Below are 19,140 nucleotides of genomic sequence, written 5' to 3' on the forward strand. Positions count from 1 at the left end.
TCCTCACTCACTAACAATGGTAGAGTGAGCAGCAGAGCAGAGTGTTCAGAGCACTGAGAGGACTGAGAGGCTAACAAGAAAACTCTCTGGCACATCCACTGAAAGATTCCAAGAGGAGGCTTGAAAGACTGCAAACTTAACAGTATGTATGTTTTGATTGTGTTTCATGGTCCTTTGTTTTTGTTAATGCCTTCATAGGGCTTGTTGTTTTGCTTTTTGAGTGCATGCTTTGTGGTTTTGTTTGACTGAGCTGCTTCCCACTTTCACTGTTTTTTCAATGGTCTCACCAGCCATATGTTTCTGAATGAGTCTCTGGATTAGATTTTTCATTTAAAAGGGTAGCTTTATTTTGAGTACCATGAAATGAAAAGAAAAACTTAAAATGGTTGTCTTTCATTCTGTAATACATCAAGATGTTGATTTTAGTTTGAAAAAAAAAAAAAGTTTGAGAGCTTTAATATGTAGCTTAATACTAAATATGCTGATTAGTGACCATATAACAGAGTTTAATGAGCACATATATCAATGCATCATTGCATTATGCAGGGCTCCCACTGTCATTGAAATTTTAAAATAGGCCTGGACAATTCATACATTTCTACAGTGAAAAGTATTTTGACTAGGTGAACATTGCTTTTCGTGAGTTTAAGGATGGTTTGAGGATAACTTCTGGGAGACTTGTCTAAGCATGCTGAAGTGTTGATGTGATCTAAATGTGATGTTTCTGCTTCATTGACCCTCTGAATGTTCTCCTGTCATTTAAACACAAGCGTACAGCATTTTCTGAATGGTTGAGTGTCTCCTTGAAGCAAATCAGTAATTGTGGAAAGCCCTCAGCTTTAATTTGTTCACATTTAGGAAGTTTTGGATGAGAAAGAGTTCATCATCTCCTGAGTCACATCCTAATGTCTCTATAAAGGCCACTTTGACATGATTCTTTCCCAGACTATATAGCAAGCAACTAGTTGTGTTTATGGTTTTATAGATGTAAAGCATGATGCATGAGTAATCTGAGGTAATGATGACTCAGTTACTGTCTCAGCAGCTTCAGTGATACTGACGTTTCAGCTGACGCTTTTCCCTTGCATCCCTCAAAACAAAGCCCGGCTCAGCTGTAAAGGGTGGGAGAACATGCTTGAATAGATCAAATGCTGGTTAACTGGAAAACCTTATCAGAACATTTCTGTCTATCATATTAAAGACATGGCTAAGGACAGGTTTGTGGTTTCCCAATTATCAGGAAATTATCAGTTTCCTGTGAATTTTGTGAGAACCTTAACAGACATGAGATCATGTGAGATAAGAATATTGCTCCACGGTTTCCTGTCACATCAGGCATAAGTCACAGCATGTCTGAATAAACAGGTGAGCAGCTTCAGGTGTTGTGCACTGGTGCCGAATGACTCATTCAAGACTAATATGGGAAAACGTTTTCTTCCTCTTTCGGATGTTCCTCAGGTGTTTTGGGGATTTCATGACACATTTGATTTGTGCAATCCCACGGTTGCCTTCAGTATAATTGGATGATTGTTATACATTAGTGCAGACTGAGCATTGTACAGTTTAAAGTCTGGTTCCAGGGTTTTATTCGTATCTATTGGAATGCACCATTAAGTTAATCTCTGATATGCATATTGTGATGGAATATTGAAAAATATACATGGTACTGAATTATTTTTTTCTTCCAAATTTGCAGTGGGGTTCACTGAATCTGTAAAGGCTGAAAACCCCTGGTCTGGTTTTATCAACAACAAAGGAGCAAGTTGTTTTGTCTTCATTTTCATATTTTAAATGCTTCTGTCTTAACAGAAATCCTACTGAAGACATCAAGATACCAAGATGGCAGTCAGTTCATTTCAACGTGGGCAATGGGCCTCACAGTCCTTGAGAGTTACGGCAAAGGAGCTCTCCATTGTTGGTGTGCGAGGCAAAAGCACGGCCATTGCAGAGCGCTTTTCCAAGTAAGCAAATTGCAGGATTTGCATATCTTAAGCTGATCTCACTTGTCATTTAACCTCTCCTATTTGCTTTCACTTTAGCACCCCTTTTAGTGCTCTTTAAACGGTGTTTCACAACTTTTTTAACAAGGCACTTCTGTTTTAAATGCTGCCGTTTTGTTCTAAATTGGTTTACGATGTTCAAAACTCTGCTCCAACATTATTGGGAGGTTTTCCCTTTCTCTTCATTCTTTTGTTCGCCATGGAAGTGGCGTCAAATCTTTTAATGGAGTCAACAGCCAGACACAGAGATACGGTAGGGGTCCAAAAGTCTGAGACCACTTATAAAAATGCATCCGTTTTGTATTTTTAATGTAATTTTAATACCACTTTTAAGTACAAATTATATTATCAGCATAGAAATTTGAATTAAGTTCCACAAATTTACTGCATTTAAAAATAGTGACGTAAAATGAGTGTTAAGTTCTTCTTAATTTCTTATTTTGAAATTTTCAGAATCCTAAAGCATTCCAAATGCAAGTTCCATATTGAATTCTCTCAGACATTGAAACATGTTTGATTTACAGCTGAATGTCTGCTGCCCGACTCATTATAAGCATCTTTGTTGGCTCTCAGTCAGTGTGTTTCCTGTGCAGAGGAATCTGGAGTTTTTCCAGTGCATCTCCTGTCAGATTTTCTGATGTCTTTTCCAGGGTTCTGCCTCTGGCTTCCTCTCTACACATACATCAATGACTTCCACATCCTCAAAACTGTAGATTTGCCAGCTGAATTAGTGAGCATCAAAGAAATCAAAGTGAAAGATATAATCTGATGATCACTGACCTTTTGATAGATGTGTGTGTGTTTAGCATTTGGCTGTTTTAAACTGTTCAACTGTTGTATTGCAGTACATGCAGGGCTATGATTATTGTCTTTATCTGTGTATCTTTCCAGCTAACCTTCATTCAGAGCCAGCCGTTAGTTTGAATCGGTATGCCGTAGATTTCCTTAGAAAATCAGATTGAACTTCCTGCTTTCAGTGGTTGGGAATTTTTCTATAAGTCCCTCCAACAGATGGTTGGTGTATCTGGAAGCCCTTCAGGCTAGCTTTCAAGTTTCTTTTTTAACATGTCATAAAAATAAAACTAGAAGTGAAATCAAGACAGTCCAGTTGTTTGCACTGCTATATACGACCACTAGAGGCCACCGATGATCAAAAGTGATCTTTTAGTTTTTATTTAGGCAGATAAAAGGAGATGCAGCATTTAAACTCAGAACAGTATTTATTGACTAGTATAGGTAAACATTGCTTTTCGTGAGTTTATGGATGGTTTGAGGATAACTTCTGGAAGACTTGTCTAAGCATGCTGAAGTGTTGATGTGACCCGAATGTGATGTTTCTGCTTCATAGACCCTCTGAATGTTCTCCTGTCATTTAAACACAAGTGCATACAGCTGATGGTTGAATGGTTGAGTGTCTCCTTGAAGCAAATCAGTAGTTTGGAAAGCCCTCAGCTTTAATTTGTTCACATTTAGTTCATAAAACTTAAAACGAATTAAAATCAAGACAGTTCATTTGTTTGCACTGCTACGTATGACCAATAGAGGCCACCAATGATCAAAAGTGATCTTTTAGTTTTTAGGCAGATAAAAGGAGACACAGACAAGCATAAGCCAAACAATAAAAACACCATCTGTTGATTGGCCAGATTTATATGATGGTGTTTAAAATACACAGAAACTAGCTACTCTTCATTGAGGACTAGAAAACAGTTGAGTGAACAATCTTTATTTCTTTTCAGGTACCAGAAAGCAGCAGAAGAAACAAGTTCAGACAAGAGAAAAGTGAGTTCTCACCATGTTGTTATTCATTCCATTGTTATAATGACTCATCATCTGTATATCTATCTAACTATCTGTCTGTCTGTAACACACTACTCTGAGCTGCTGCTGTTTAGACACGCATTCAGTGTCCAGTTATCTTAATCCTTTAGAAGTCTTAATCTGCAGGTAATTCCCCATGTGCTTTACAGAACTGGTTCAGTCAATCTGTGCCCTCCTGAATGTGTAGTGTGTGTGTCTTCATAAATACTGTGAGGAAACTTCAGTAAACTGTGTGTTAGTGTTTGTAAGGATGAAGGAGTTGCAGAAATGACGATGTGCAGGATGAAGGATGTAGGTATGAACTATCTGACTGGATTTGAAAGGGAGATTGCAGCTGGTTCACGTCATGTTTAGCTTTTGCATTGAAGTTTTGTTAAACTTATTAAATGAAAGGTTTTGATTTCTGCCCCATTGTGAGGGCCTTGCATTATGTTTTGGCAGACAGTTCAGAGTGTTTGTGTCAGGCCTGGAATTTGAACCAGAAGTATTTGAGCTGTTGTAGCATGCAGGGTCAAAACTAGCGTCAAAATAGCATGCTTAGTATGTGAGCACACAATAAATATGGATTATATTTAGGACTTGCGAAATAGATTTATATTCAAATCCCTAGCTGATTGTTTTTTTTCTTCTTCTGGAAACTAGTTTTTTATTGAAACTTTCTAATTTTGTGTAGTTCCATGAATATAATATGATGACAAATTACTCTGTTGAATATAATAGTGTAGTGTACATGAAAAAAGTTTCAAAAAATGAAGGAACATCACATACTCATTTCCAGTCATTAGTATTCTGAAATTAAGCTATCAATGACTTGTTTTAAAAGTAATTTATGCCTGTGTTCAGAATACTAAATACTTTAACACTAATTTTATAATATGTTGTTGTCAGTTTATATTTCATCAACGGTTAAAACTATATATATATATATATATATATATATATAAAAAGTTTTGGTTATAAAAAAGCTTAAATGTTAATTGTTTCACACAACCCGGACATGACTACGCATGTAATGTCTTTCACAAACTTTCCTTTTCCCCGTTTCCTGTCTCTGCTTCCTCTTTGTATGTTCTTCCTGGTTTGTCTGTCCCGTTGTAAGGGGTTTGGCCTAATTCCCTCATGCAGATAGTTTCAAAAGACTAGCATCTGGTGCTGCGTTTTTTCCCCCCCCTCATTTCCACCAGAACAGACTGAGGGAGCCACTCCTTCCATTTGCCAGGTTTCTGAAGCTTTTGTATTCAACCTTTTCTAACAAACTACTACTAATCTACCAACTAATGACAAGATACTCAATCATTTCATTCTGTTTACTGCTTTTCCTCGTTTGAAAGCCTCAGAGACTTGATCAGTGAGTAATGTAATTTTAATCATGGATATTTTTATTAGTACTTTTTATTTGGACTTTTAATCTAGAATTTAAGTTTAAAGCTATGTCTTATTCAAAACTCAACAATGAAATGGCTAAATCTGTATGTGTTTTATGTTTTAATTTTAGGAATAGATCAATACAGTTAGAGTCCACTGTCTTGATTGTCTCGTCTTGTTAAAGATAAGAAGTTGAGAAACCTAAGGAGTGAACACTCTTCTGAAATTCTCTTTGTCCTGATACAGTCTCCGGAGAAGTCGACTCCTTCCATGCGCAACGGCAATCTGAGTCTCCTAAAGCAGCTCTGGGAACAACCAGCCGAGACGCCTAGATCTCCAGAACCCAAAACGTACTCACGACAGACGGAGAACCATCAGCAGCAGGCTTTAGATCCCAGTTTTGACACTCCACTGGAATCCACAGACGTCCAGCTGTTGAGCGACAGTGACCAGGCGATGGAGAAGTGGACGCCAAGAGATGTGGAGACTCCCACTGTGCCTCTCAACAGCCTGAAGATGATGTTTGAGAAAGGAGAGACCATTCACAACAATGTAAGTACAACTAATCATCTAAATTGGTACATATTATCTTAAGGTATTTGTCGGGTTTAGTAGATAACACCTCTTGGTCACCGTGATTTTACCAAGTTAGACATGTTCCTGGATCAACATATTTTATTACTGTCCAAAAATTTGGTCCTAAAGCTAATCCTACCCGTAACTTGTCCCTAAAATCAGAGAGAAATAATAGGTGAATGACGCTGATGTAGAAGCACCTAAACCTGGTTGTAAGCCTATACTTGACGTAAGCTGTAAATCTTGACATAAGCTGTCTCTCAAATCTGATTGGTTGATTGAAATGTTGTTCCAGGATCAACAAAGTTGTTGATCCAGGAACATGTTGCACTTGGTGAAATCACGTTCACCAACACGTCTTTGGTGTGTATGAAGTAATTTAAATTGCGTGTGTGCAATTGTAAAAAGGCCATATTTTTCACATTTTGCATAATTGTTCCTACTTTGCATATTGTTTCCTCTTATTAAAAAAGGTTCATTGAGGCCTCTTCGACCAAAACGGTCAAAGTATAGTTTGTCATGACCAGTTTAACCTGTTCTCTGACCCTCAGAATAAAAAACCCTTTTTGACAACTGTAGTTTTAAGACTTCACTATGTAAATGACCTCTGTTATGGTTGGCTAATGGAGGTGTTGATATGTAAATTATGGTGGTCCTATGTTAATGAACTGATGGTTTTGTACAGACAATACTGTTCAAAAGTTTGGGGTCAGTATTATTATTATTATTATTATTTGAAAAACTAATACTTTTATTTAGCAGGGACACATTAAACTGATCAAAATCTCAAAATGACAGTAAAGACATTTATAATGTTGAAGATTTCTATTTTAAATAAATGCTGTTCTTTTGAACTTTCTATTCATCAAAGAATCCTGTACACCGTTTCCAGAAAAATATTAAGTTGCAAAACTGTTTTCAACATTAATAATAATGATAAATATTTCTTGAAGGATCATGTGACACTAAAGACTGGAGCAAAAATTCAGGTTTGAAACCACAGGAACATATTAAACGTTAAAATATATTAAAATAGAAAGAAGTTATTTAAAATTGTAGTAATTTTTTTTTTTTTTTTTTTTTTTATAAAGTCATTCCAACCTTAAACTTCTGAACGGCCTGTTTTTGCTTATCACATTCATAAATATTCTATAGTCAAGCCAAAAGATATGATTTTTAAAATATTTTTTTACTAGTGGGCTCAGGACACTATAGTTAATTTATGTATAGCAAAATAAAGTAAACTGTGACAATACCAATAACTTCTTCATACAGTGGACTACCAGTCAAATTTATAAAAATTTGAGACCATAAATTATTCAGATTATTATTTTGTGTCTGTTCCTTTAAATGCAAATGAGCTGCTGCTCCCAGCACAGAGGGCGGAGCTTCAACAGTTTGCACTTACACAGACATGTGCTGAAAATTTCAAAAACTTTTAGCCTTTTATGTTCAAACCGGATTCAGACAATGATGGAGAGACTCAAGAAAAGGTGACAACATGTAGACAACATTTCTGAATGGTTAGTTGATGAATTTATGTAATTTTTACATAGATTATCAAGACAGAATATGCTAATCAATGACTATCAATTGTGTTCCAGGGGCGGGGTTTATGTAAATTTTAGGGTTGGTGATGTCACTAACCTGGGAGGAATGTCGTAGTCCCTACCAGCCATTTGTTGTAGTCCTTAAAAAGTGATTTCTTTAAAAGCAAACATCTCCCTTTGCTTTGAACTTTGAGCATTGTAACTTTGCAAATGTTGTTTATACTCAAACAGCAACATTACACACTAACTAAAGTTAGAAAAGTGAAATCATATTCAACCACCCCTTTAAAGTATACTGTATGCATGTACGAGTTTGATTAATCGCAGTCATCAAGACGACTTGATCAAACAGTATCTGTCTGTTCCACTTGTATTCAAAACGTTCAAGAGATTAGTCATGCTGTGAGTCACATGGTCTGTGGTCATGAAGACACCAGTGTGCTTCTCTCTCTGGGTTCTGAGGTTTCAGTAGGTTCACTGCTCTTCTAAACAGCCTGCAGGTTCATCTATTGTCAGTTTGTGCTCTCTAACTTTGTATTAAATGTTACTATGAGTTAGTGCTTTGTTTAAACAGCTATCCCTGAGTATTAAACTTTGGCATGCCATGTAAATGGTAATATTACGGTACTTTTCTAAGTGATTAGACTTATGATTTTTGCCTGACAGACAAACTGTCTAGTGAATAGAACAGCCTAGAGAAATGGGAGTGGCTTCTTTTGACTTGGGCATGTAGGCAACCAATCAGAACACCTTAGTAACTGCATATAGCAGTGCAACTAAAAACCACTCGAGTCAGAATACATTAGCAACCACATAGCAACACTCACAACTCCTTAGCATTGTTGTGATGTTTTAAATGCCAATAACCACTCACATTTCTGTCAGAAGATGTAAAAATCCAGTTCTTCTAAAGCTTCTTTTTAAACAAGATGCATTGTACTTCACAGTTTTGAATCTCTGATCTATTGTTCTCTACTAGTCTGTGTGGTTAAAGATAAAAATGAACATTCTTGTGGTGTCCTTCTAGTCACACCTCGTCTTCATCTGACATTGTGTTTATTCTTTAATCACATTTTGTTTTTGGAACAGTCGAAGGTTATGTGTTTAAAATAAACCGGGACTTCGCCATACACAATGGTGTCTCTTGTTTCGCGGACTGCAAAGGGAATCGTGCCCTAACATTTTATCTGGAAAAAAAGTAAGCTAAAGGAGCGTGGGTGGAGGAGAGGAAAATACTGAAACTGAATGCATTTTACTGTCACCAGTGGTTTAAAACGTCCCAGCATGCAATGAACAATGTTTTGATCCTCACCATAGTTATCCTTCTTCTAAAGACAAACATCATTATTGCTCATGCTAGGGGCTTTTCACTTCCCCAATCCAAAGCATTATACGTTCAGCTGCTGTGATTTTAATGACTGAATCCGTGATTAGAACTTGTGATTAGGTAAGTTACTCTAAAAAAGTAATTAAATGCTAGCTACTAATTACACATTCGACAGTGTAATCCGATTACTTACTAATTACTCTCTCTAAAAAGTGTCGAATTACTTATTAGTAATAATTACTTTCTAGATCCTATATCAACCTCAACTATTTGAACAATACAAGGCAGACATTAAACTGCTCTTTTAATGAATTCAAATAAATTAATCTTGAACCAAAGTATCTAAAGGGAGATTACATTAAAAACATACATTTTAACATTAGACATTAAAATGGTTTACATATAATTATTCTATACAGTATTTAATGCAATTACATCAGAAGTAACTAATTAAATGACAGTAAAATTAAGAGGGAAAATTTACTTTTTCAAGGGAGAAGTAATTAAATTACAGTAATTAATGACTTAGTAATGCATTACACCCAATACTGCTTGTGAATCATTGAATTGTTTAATCTGATTAGCCAGTTCATGGAAAATAAATGTTTCAAAAGAACACTGTTCACAGATTTGGTTCTTCAGTTCAGCTCACTGACTCAATGATCTGGTTACAGCAGTTCTCAAATTAATTGACTTTTTTTTTTTTTCTCATGCAAAGCCACATAGTTTCATGTTTGGGTTAAACCCAAACTCCTCTACCTCTCAAAAGACATTTCCATCATTAGACTGGGATGAAGTTGCTCTCATGTAAAGTCTGCTGCTCTCACTGGGGGGCTGATGTCATGAGATACACATCCACATGATCGCTGCAGGGTTCGAGCTCTCTGCTCTCATCAAAGCCACACTTCTCTCCTTTAACCTGGGGGATAGTCATGAGGGAGAGAGAGAGACTGAAATTAAGTGAACTCATCATCTACCTCCTCCAGCATTTAAAAAAAACCCATCTCCTGCAGAGATTTGTTTTATAAATGTCGGTGGATATTGAATTTGGGGTGCTTGGAGAGTTGAACTGACTGTAAAAAGCAGTTAATAAAGAGAAGTTCTAGATATGATCAGACGTGATGATGTGCAGTGTCTGTAGGGAGGACATATTTCGTAAGAAACTAGACCCATCCGGGATACGTCATAAGTTGTAGAAAGAAACGGCAGAATAATAAATCAGACTAGAAGACATTATACATTTATTAGCAATGTTGTGTCATAATAATGATAATACTAATTATTATTAATACTGATAGTTTTTATAATTGCCACATTATTTTCAAGGATAAAATAAAATGAAAGCATACTGAAACAAAATGATGAAGACAAAGATTATATATGTGATAGATATTATGGATATTGATGCACCGACATGAAAGTTTTGGCTGATATCGATAACCAGTAATTATTTATATTTGAAAGCCGATAACTGATGTATTGGCCAGTACATCTAAATCCAAATTTCTGTCCCAAGCAACAAAAAAAAAAAAAGGACAGTTGCCTAGTTTGAACCACTGTCCATTTTTAAATTAATTTTACACTCCTCTGGCCAACTTTTCTTACCCCCGAATTTTTTTTTTAAATCATATTTCAAACTATTCAAATCCATCATGGCGAACAGTGCGTGTCTGAAGTGTCTCAGCTGAAGGACATAATCCATTATTTATCAGCTTTAAAATATCGGCCAAATCCTCTTATTGGACCGATAACGATAATTTTAAAAATGAACATATATCGGCCGATGCCGATATGGTGGCCGACATATCGTGCATCCCTAATAGATATAGTACATTTCATCTTTTTGCGACAGATTTTATTCTCTGATAACATAAGGAAAGGACGCTCCTCATTTTTGGCAGACCGTGGCTCAGATGTTCCCATCTTTTGTGTGTTTGGGATTAATAAAGGGTCTTTTGTCTGGGCTAATGCCCCCTATGGCTTCGCTGCCTTTGCCTTTTGTACTGCGTTTATTTCCCTCTCCCCTGGTGTCCGCACACCAGCCTGGAGACGCTGCACTGATGCCTGGCCGGCTGGATCCCCTTACAGCCCCGCTGATGGCTAATCCATGACTGGGGGGGTGGGCTGGTTTCAGCGCCCTGTTTGGATTTGGAGGTTCAGCCAGCTGCCTACCCCACCCCACCCTCTCAGCCCTCCCCCTCTCCATCTCTCCCGCGGCTGCCAGCAAAACACTGGCATGCTCACCGTCTTTAATCTGCTCTCAGAGCACTGCCGGCCTTCAGTCAGACAGACTCGGCTCTGTAAATCTCCAGGAATCACTGCGGACCGCCCGTTGCTGCCTGTCTGATTTTAAATAGGTAAGACGCGTGGCTTTCAGGTCGATACTGATATTGTTCCATGTGGAAACTCTGTTCGGTGGGATGATGTCAGTTTTAGTTCCTGTTGTACTGGCTTCCTGAGAACAATGGCAATGGATACAGCAGACTTTTTGGAGGATGTGTTTGTGCTGGGCTTGATTGCAGTGTTGTTGGACAGTATGTGCTAGGCACTTCTTGAAAAGTAAATGTTTTGTTTTTGTTATTTTCTGAAACAAAAGCAGAGAAGTAAGTAATACCACTACAATTTAAAAAACGCAAAATGGTGCATGAACTTTATATATAGACTAATGTTTCCAGTTAATCATCTTATAGGAAAGTTTATGGACCAAACATTGTGACAAAAGCAGCTCTTTTTATTTAATTATTATTCGTTTAATTACAGGTAATACAATTCAGCTGTATCAACAGGGCACCAAATTGTTGGGTTAATGTAAGTGTAGTAACGGTGGTGTTGTCCACTGGTTTGTTCTGGTCTCCATGTGTCTGTCCACCGGGTGTATTGAATTGCACGAGAGCTGTTGTGCTGTGTGTGCTGGAGTTGTTGTGGCAGTAAAGCCAGACGCTGGTGTCTGTCCACGGCTCTCTCAGAGCTCATTAGAGGATTACTGATGCCAGTGGAGGAACTGTCCGGTCAGGGCAGGAGACGCGTTTAAACACTGCTGTCATGGTTTTAAATGTCTCGTCACCTTACTAATTAGTGCTGTTTGCTAAAGTAAGCATCATTATGACTTTAGCTCATACTTAGGGTTAGGGGATCTAGGTAATGTTATCATTATCGGCCTGATAAGAAAATTTGGCCGATATTTTAAAGCCGATAAATAATGGATTGTTTCCTTCAGCTGAGACACTTCAGATTGAAGTGAAGCACTTCTTGCTTGAAATATGATTGGAATCACTTGAAAAAAGAAAAATACAGTAAAGTGCAACATGTCTCTGTCATATAGGCTACATAAAATGATAATGAGAACATTATAATTGTGTGTTTGGGATGTGGCTTTTAATGGTGAAACCTTTTGTTTTTGTAACCAGACTCTCAAAATTATATAAAAATTTGGATTTCAATTTAGCGGCCAATATGTGGGTTATCGGCTTTCAAATCTAAAAAAAATTATCAGTAATCGTATCGGCAAAAAATGTCATATTTCATATCAGTGCATCCCTAATTTTAATAAAGTCAATTATTAGACTTGACAGTATAGAGAAACAGGAAATTATTGGAAAGAGAGAGGGGGAATGGGATCAAATCTTTATTGGCTCTTTCTCAGTGAATATCTGGTTTTATTCTGAAATGAAATGCATCACAGTAAAGTAGTACAATAGCTGGTGAATGGCCATTCACGTTACCTTTTAACTTTTTAAAAAACTAGGACTTTTAAATGCTCTCTTTGTCTTTGCTCTGTGCTCAGAACTCCTCATTAACACATGTTTCTTTGTCTGTTTAGGTGTCCAGAGAACCAGGGAAAACAGGAGACAGTGGATCTGACAATATGGAACCAGGAGACAACGGTACAGAATCAAACGCAACACTAAACACAAACACGCCAGTCTAATAGTTTGTGCAATATGTTTTCAGTTAAAGGATTTCACATCTTGAACATCCTGCTTCCTTTTTGCAACAACTGTGAGAATGAGCTTTCTGCAAAAGTGCTGATGGCAGTTCTGTGGAAATTCCTGTTTCCCATTCCCACTTTGACCTTGTGGCTCTCATTTTCTCTTGCGCATATGCTTTTTTCTTTTCTTCATTGTATGAGTTATCAGAGACCCCACTGACTCTTTTTCTTAATTCACAGAAAGTCTTGACTCTGGAGTCAAAATGGTGGAGTCAACCCCTCTCAGGGACAGAATGGCCATGTACCAGGCAGCTGTGACTAAGCACGATTTCCCTTCCTCCCCCACCGTGAGTTTCACCCCCCCCCACCCCTTTCACAATAAAACACTCCCTCAATTACTGTCACTTCTTATGATTTCATCAGATGCAATATATCTGCTGACCCGACACTCTTTGTTTCTTGTTTAAAGGCATAGATCGCCCCAAAACACGAAACGGATGTCATTTACTCGCTCTGATTTAGTTCCAAACCAAAATTACTTTATTGCTTAACAATTTTTCATGCGATTAAAATGAACAAGTCATACGGACTACTTTTAAGTCGCTAAAAATCTCTGTAAAAATCCCTAGTTCTTCTTTTGGAGCTGTGTTACAAGTAGGGACGTCCAATGTGTAAATTAAAAAAATTCAACTGAAAAGAATGAATCAATGAATGTTCACAAATCCCATCTGAATAATTTATTCATGAATTGGGGTTTGAGAGAGGGAGGGGAGGATGTCATGATCATCAGTGATGTAAATTTCAGACCATTTACATCTGTCATGTGACTTTACCATTTCATGATATTTTAATAGTAATAATTTTGCAAACTTCTCTGAAGTTTAATGTCTTTAGTCCTCATTAATAAAAAAGTGTCTTTCATGTTGCATGAAGAGCAAGTCATGGGTTTGGAATGACTTCAGGATGCGTAAATCATGTCAGAATGTTCATTCTTGGGTGAACTGTTCCTTTAAGGGAGCACATGCCCACTGATAACCTTTTCCCTTTTTGTGTTCCTGGTTTTGGTAGAGTGAACCAGCAGACAATGAAGTCCGGAGTCACAGTGGGAAGCAGAAGGAAAATGTGCCACCAGTGTGTGCTGATGTGGTAAGAACTGTTAGGCTCTTTGTTACGTGAAATCCTGTGACTGAATTCGCAATACATTTACATTTTTAAAGTGCCCCTACTCTGCTTTTTCAAATATTACCTTTCATGCAGTGTGTAAAAGCTGTTTGCGAATGTAAAAGGTCTGCAAAGTTTTAAAGATCAAAGTGCACGACAAATAAAGAATCGATTCTGAACTGCCGAATCGAGTCGTCAGCAATTCCAGTCTCACTTTCATAACATATCTACGTTTATAACAAACATCCTATGGTCTTTATTGGCTGCCCGTGAGCAATGTCTACTTAGCTACAACTACAGTGTTTGAGGGCAGGTCAAAGTACTGAGAAGAAACGTGTCGTGTCGTCGAAATGTGGAGAAGATGGTATTTTCTGTGCTGCGAATCCACTTTGCTTGCACTTCCAAAAGATGAGAACTCACGCTGGAAAACCGACGCCATTGTTACTGTTCGTATCACTGTGTATCGAGTGCTGAGGAAGATCCAGAGCTGAAATTCAGATATGCTAATTGGAGTTTTGTTTCTGACACATGCTGTAAGCAGTAGACCAATCACAACAGACTGGGTCATCTGACCAATCAGAGCAGAGCAGGGGCGTGGAAAGTTTATAGAGACTGAATCCTTTATCAAACCATTTTCAGACACTGTGAGAAAAGAGGTGATATGCAATGTAAATTATGACTTTTTTTTTTTGGATACATATAAACCTATTGTAGGAGAGCGCCAAAACAAAATTAGGAATGTTTAAAATAGCATAAAGGGGTACTTCAATACATGATTATTGTATTGTGCACAAAAATTTTTTGTCTCTATAATCTTTCATTGAATAACTTACTCCACATCTACTTTTTTATTTCTGGCTGACTTCCCTAAATGCCTTTTATTTTTCAACCTGACTCTTTCACTCACTTTTCATGATTCAATAAATTTTTCTGTCGACAAATCAGTTCTCATACTTTTTTATATTTTTTATATACTACGCTCCGGTATGTCACATTATAAAAGCAAAAAGGGTTGAAATGCAGTTTCATGTTAACACAATAACAGATTGTATACAGTTTTTTTTTTTTGTTTTTAAAGTAGTCACTTGCCTTAATACTCTTTGTATCTGCAGGGCTCTGAATCCAACACTATGAAAAGTCCCACTACAGACAGGAATGGTGAGTTTCTGCTTGTGGTCTCATGAGTGAACAATTTGTACTTTTCACCCAAAAATGAAAATTCTGTCATTAATTACCTTCATGTCGTTCCAAACACGCAAGACTTTTGCAAATGAAGATCTTTTTGATAATGAATGAAAGTCTTTGGAACAACATGAGGATGAGTAATTAATGACAGAATTTTCATTTTGTGGTGAGGTATCCCTTTAGGTATTTTGACACAGTTTGTACAGTTAGTTACTTTGAATCCCAGCGCCCTCTAGAGGTTATTTTGCTGCAATGTCAAAAATCACTGTTCTCTCCATTTACAGGCTCTGTTATAAGTCCGGATCAAAACCAGTCTAAAGCTGTTAGGGTGAGAATTCTGTTAATAAATAAATATCTATTTCTTTATTTACCATATAGTTTTATCTCTGCTTTTGCATTTTGTGAAGTGTCATTGAAAAATACAGACATGGCTTGTCACTCTGGCTAAAAGATTTTTGTGCACTTGTAGAAATTCCGTTTGCCTGTCCGTGAAACCTGTGTGGCGTGCCTTAAGACTGTGTACCCGCTGGAGAAACTTGTAGCGAATCAGCAGATTTACCACAACACCTGCTTCCGCTGTGCCTACTGCAACACTAAACTCAGGTGAGGGCAAGAGACTCTACCATGGCTCAGTAGTACACAAGACTGTTGGGTCTCACATTTGTCAATTTTTGGGGTGCTCATGAAGTGTCCCCTATTTGCTTGCCCAACAGCCAATGTTACTTTTTTTTCTTTTTTCTTTTTTACTGCAGAAATTTTGTTGGTTTCATCATATTAATTTATTTTAGTCTTCTTTTTTTAATGGTATCAAATTTTACCGCGCATAAGTAACATTTTAGTTGATGAGATGCAGAATTAAATATTTCAAGCATTTTATATAATAAACATGTAAAAACTGTTGTTATAAAAACACTATCTTATTAAATAACATTGAGTAGGCCTACACAACTTAAAGCATGAAATTTTCATAGCATTGCATTTAAATAAACTTAAATTCACTTGTGCATTTGTGGCATTTTCTGCAGACATAGTAGTTTGTTGAATATCTGATTATTGCTATAGATAGATAGATAGATAGATAGATAGATAGATATAGAATGTGTTTGGTTAATTAGGCTAATAGCAAAGTGTTTTACTGTTTAGTTTAATATTTTTTTAATAAATTAAATTATTTGACGCAATAATAGGCTGTTGGTTACGTCCATAACATCAGAATACGGTTGTCAGTTATGTATTTTAGTGTTTAATACGTTGACATAAAGTTACAGTTATACATGAAAAACAATTATTTACGAAATTGAGTCGACATAACAGTATTCTGCAACCAAACTCACAACCATAAATTTTCAGCGTACCCCTGTATGAACAGAACAGTAACGTTACTTGTCTGTGACTACAAGAGAGCCACTTCAAGTGTGCCTATGTTTATTTCATGTGTGTTCAGTAACTTACAGAGATGGAGATATGAGCTGTTTATCATTTGAAGGCTTCATATATAGTCATTGTCGTCGTCCACAGATTAACAGGCTCTAGCAAAAGCGCTTCACCTTCCCGCGAGCTGCTCCCGCCAGTTTTGTGGTCTGCGCGCGACTCAAACCAAGCTCGTTCTCCAGTCAGGAATAAAAATAAAACTCAAACTGCTGTCGGTTAATTTAAATTATACTGAGGGACTTGTGAAGAGTCAGCTGTGATGAGACTGTCTTATGGGCATCGGAATCTTTAGACTTTATTAGTCATAGCCGTCACTAATCAAAAAGGGTTGACGCCGGTTAACTTACTCGTGTTGAGGCTCGAATACAGTATTTAACCTGTTGTAATGAATGAAAACGACAGTTTGAGAGTCACGCCTGTTACTAAAATATTTTTAGTACAAAAGTTTTTTACATAAATAAATTGTTAAAAATATAGTTTATTTTAGGCTAACCCAGTAAGTTAGAATGACCCATGGTTCCCTAAAACCACTAGGATTTTCTATTGGCTTTTGGATTAATGGAGAAAATAAGCTCTGTGACCAACATTATTTTTACCAGTTAACAGCATTTTTAAAAATCTGTCAAAATACAATCTGTCAAAATACAATCGGGCAGAAGTAAAAAACGAACTATAAACGAACTACCATGGTCACATGACTTCAACCTCACCAACATTAAGCTTTCGTTTTGACAACTCTTTCAGTCATGTACAAAAAAAAAGTTTGGAAGAGTGTGATTTATAGACGCAATGAGGCTGTAAAAGCAGACTAATCATGAGTTTACCTGTTCAGTGTGATGGTTTAATGTCACTGTAGTAGACCCATTTAGGTAGGCTACTTGTTGGCAGACACCTTCTTCAAGACAAGAGCTTAAAAAAATCACTAGGGTGCATTACTTTTGTATATTATGTTGTGGAATAAAAATTTAAATATCTTAAACTTGTTTTATACCACCAGCCATATTTCAGGCATTTAACCAAATAAAATCAAAATCCCATTGACTTCAGGACGATGGAACCAGAAATGCTAAAATGCTAACTCATTTCCTTGTTTTGGCCTACAAAAATACTTCATCCCTGCAGCACTAAGATGGTTTAATTTAGGACATTTATGGCATTTAGGACAGGGGATTGATGCTCAGTTTGGTTTGTTTCTAATCTCTCACTCTGTTTTGCCGCCCTCTTTTGGACAGTTTGGTGAACTATGCTTCTTTGCACAACAACGTCTACTGCAAGCCACACTACTGCCAGCTGTTTAAAGCCAAGGGCAACTATGACGAGGGTTTCGGCCACCGTCCCCATAAGGAGCTTTGGGAGACTCGAGGAGAAGGAGCCGAGGAGCAAGTGAAGCTCTCGCCTCAAGAAACAACCTCCAGCCCAACAGTAGAGGAGTCTCCTCTGGTAAAGGTTAATGTGCTTGCGGCCACTTTAGAGACCCGAAAACAGGTCGACTCTGAGAGGGTGGAAAAGCCGCTGGAGACAGGACGACTCAAGATATCCTGGCCTCCACAGTCAGAAGGGGACGAGAGCACGACCCATGTGTGTGGAGCTACTGACGGCAGTGGCATCAAACCCATCCGCCCGAAATGGCCTCCAGAGGGCGACTCTGTATCAAGCAACTCGGACCAATCTGATTTTCCAAAGCTTCGCAGGAGCGTCTCTCTCAAGGAGAGAAGCAAACCGTTTTCCATCTTCAGCTCTCCACCGGTCACTCAAACCAACAAGAGATGCCAAAGATCTCCTTCAAATGAGAAGGCTGACTCCTCGGAGGAAATGTCACCCGTCTCTTCCACCACAGACACGCTGATCTCTTCCGAGGACATGACTGAACACAACCAATCAGAAGAGGAGGAGGAACAGGGTGAGACCAATGAGGAAAGGATGGAACAGGAGGAGAAAGTGGATGTCCAGGAAGAGGAACTTTCCTCTCTGAAATGCAGCTCACCGGAGATCAGTCCTCCATCTCCCGAGAGCGAGTCCGGGCTGGATCCCGAGGAGAACAAGGCCTCACAAGACGTCGGCTTCTGGGATGGAGAAGAAGCTGAGGAAGATAAAGCTGATGTCTCTGTGGAGGACCTTATTAAGAGGAACCGGCATTATGAGGACGAGGATGATGTGGTCTGACAGCAATAGATTAGATGTCCGTGGACTTTCATTTCCCAGAAGCACCAGCGTATTTTCACGTAGTCTGCGTTGTGGGTCTCCGTCTATCTTTTGTGCAATTTTTCATGTCTTCAGCTTTTATATGTGCCTATAAATGTAAATGAACTAAAAAACAAGTAGTTGTCAGGTTATTCAGAAGGCTTCTCTAGTCTAGACGATACACTTACAGTCTTACAGTCATTTCAAGCCTAGGTTTATGATATTTTAATTTGGTACTTTTTCTATATTAATAGACTAGAATATTTTATTCTGATGCTGTTCAATTTCAAAATATTTGCATTTCGAAACAATACAATTTTTTTTAATTTGATATTGCTTTAAGAGTTTAAATGTGATTCTTAGGCCAATTTTAGTATGTTTAGTTCAAGCACCCATCTTTATTTTGTTTTTTTATCACTACTGTAATGCACTTGGATGTACTTTATATGTTAAACACGCCCTGGCTGTACCACATTTGATTGAATTGGCAACCTTTGAATGTTTTATTGCAAAATTGTATTTAACTATTTTAAATGTCACTTTTTTTTTTATCATGGGACCAAATATCCTGAAATACTTTTGTTTTCAAATAAATATACTATTACATAATCTTGA

The 19,140-nt window shown here is 37.5% G+C and overlaps 1 protein-coding gene across 5 annotated transcripts; it reads left to right on the forward strand.

Moving 5' to 3' along the window:
• Positions 1-19,134, forward strand: lima1a (LIM domain and actin binding 1a). 5 transcript variants are annotated; one of them, XM_084098733.1, is made up of 11 exons: positions 1-142; positions 1,810-1,961; positions 3,740-3,782; positions 5,433-5,738; positions 12,460-12,523; positions 12,808-12,914; positions 13,636-13,713; positions 14,841-14,886; positions 15,198-15,241; positions 15,383-15,516; positions 17,577-19,134. In XM_084098733.1, the coding sequence occupies exons 2-11, from the start codon at positions 1,840-1,842 to the stop codon at positions 18,505-18,507; spliced, it is 1,875 nt and encodes a 624-aa protein (XP_083954859.1). In that variant the 5' UTR covers positions 1-142; positions 1,810-1,839; the 3' UTR covers positions 18,508-19,134. The 5 variants fall into 5 exon arrangements, with proteins under 5 accessions (XP_083954859.1, XP_083954862.1, XP_083954861.1 ...); XM_084098736.1 differs by lacking the exons at positions 1-142; positions 1,810-1,961; positions 3,740-3,782 and adding exons at positions 3,986-4,116; positions 4,921-5,040; positions 5,153-5,169; XM_084098735.1 differs by lacking the exons at positions 1-142; positions 1,810-1,961; positions 3,740-3,782 and adding an exon at positions 4,921-5,040.
• The last annotated feature ends 6 nt before the right edge of the window (positions 19,135-19,140 follow it).

Source organism: Abramis brama (genome assembly GCF_963993115.1).
Source record: "Abramis brama genome assembly, chromosome: 22".
In the NCBI taxonomy this organism is placed as follows: domain Eukaryota; kingdom Metazoa; phylum Chordata; class Actinopteri; order Cypriniformes; family Leuciscidae; genus Abramis; species Abramis brama.

Bases quoted from the DNA above. Each gene is read 5' to 3' on its own strand.
- lima1a (XM_084098733.1), top strand. From the start codon at position 1,840: ATGGCAGTCAGTTCATTTCAACGTGGGCAATGGGCCTCACAGTCCTTG. The intron at 12,915-13,635 runs GTGAGTTTCACC...TGGTTTTGGTAG, and splicing joins ATTTCCCTTCCTCCCCCACC to AGTGAACCAGCAGACAATGA. The intron at 15,517-17,576 runs GTGAGGGCAAGA...TCTTTTGGACAG, and splicing joins TACTGCAACACTAAACTCAG to TTTGGTGAACTATGCTTCTT.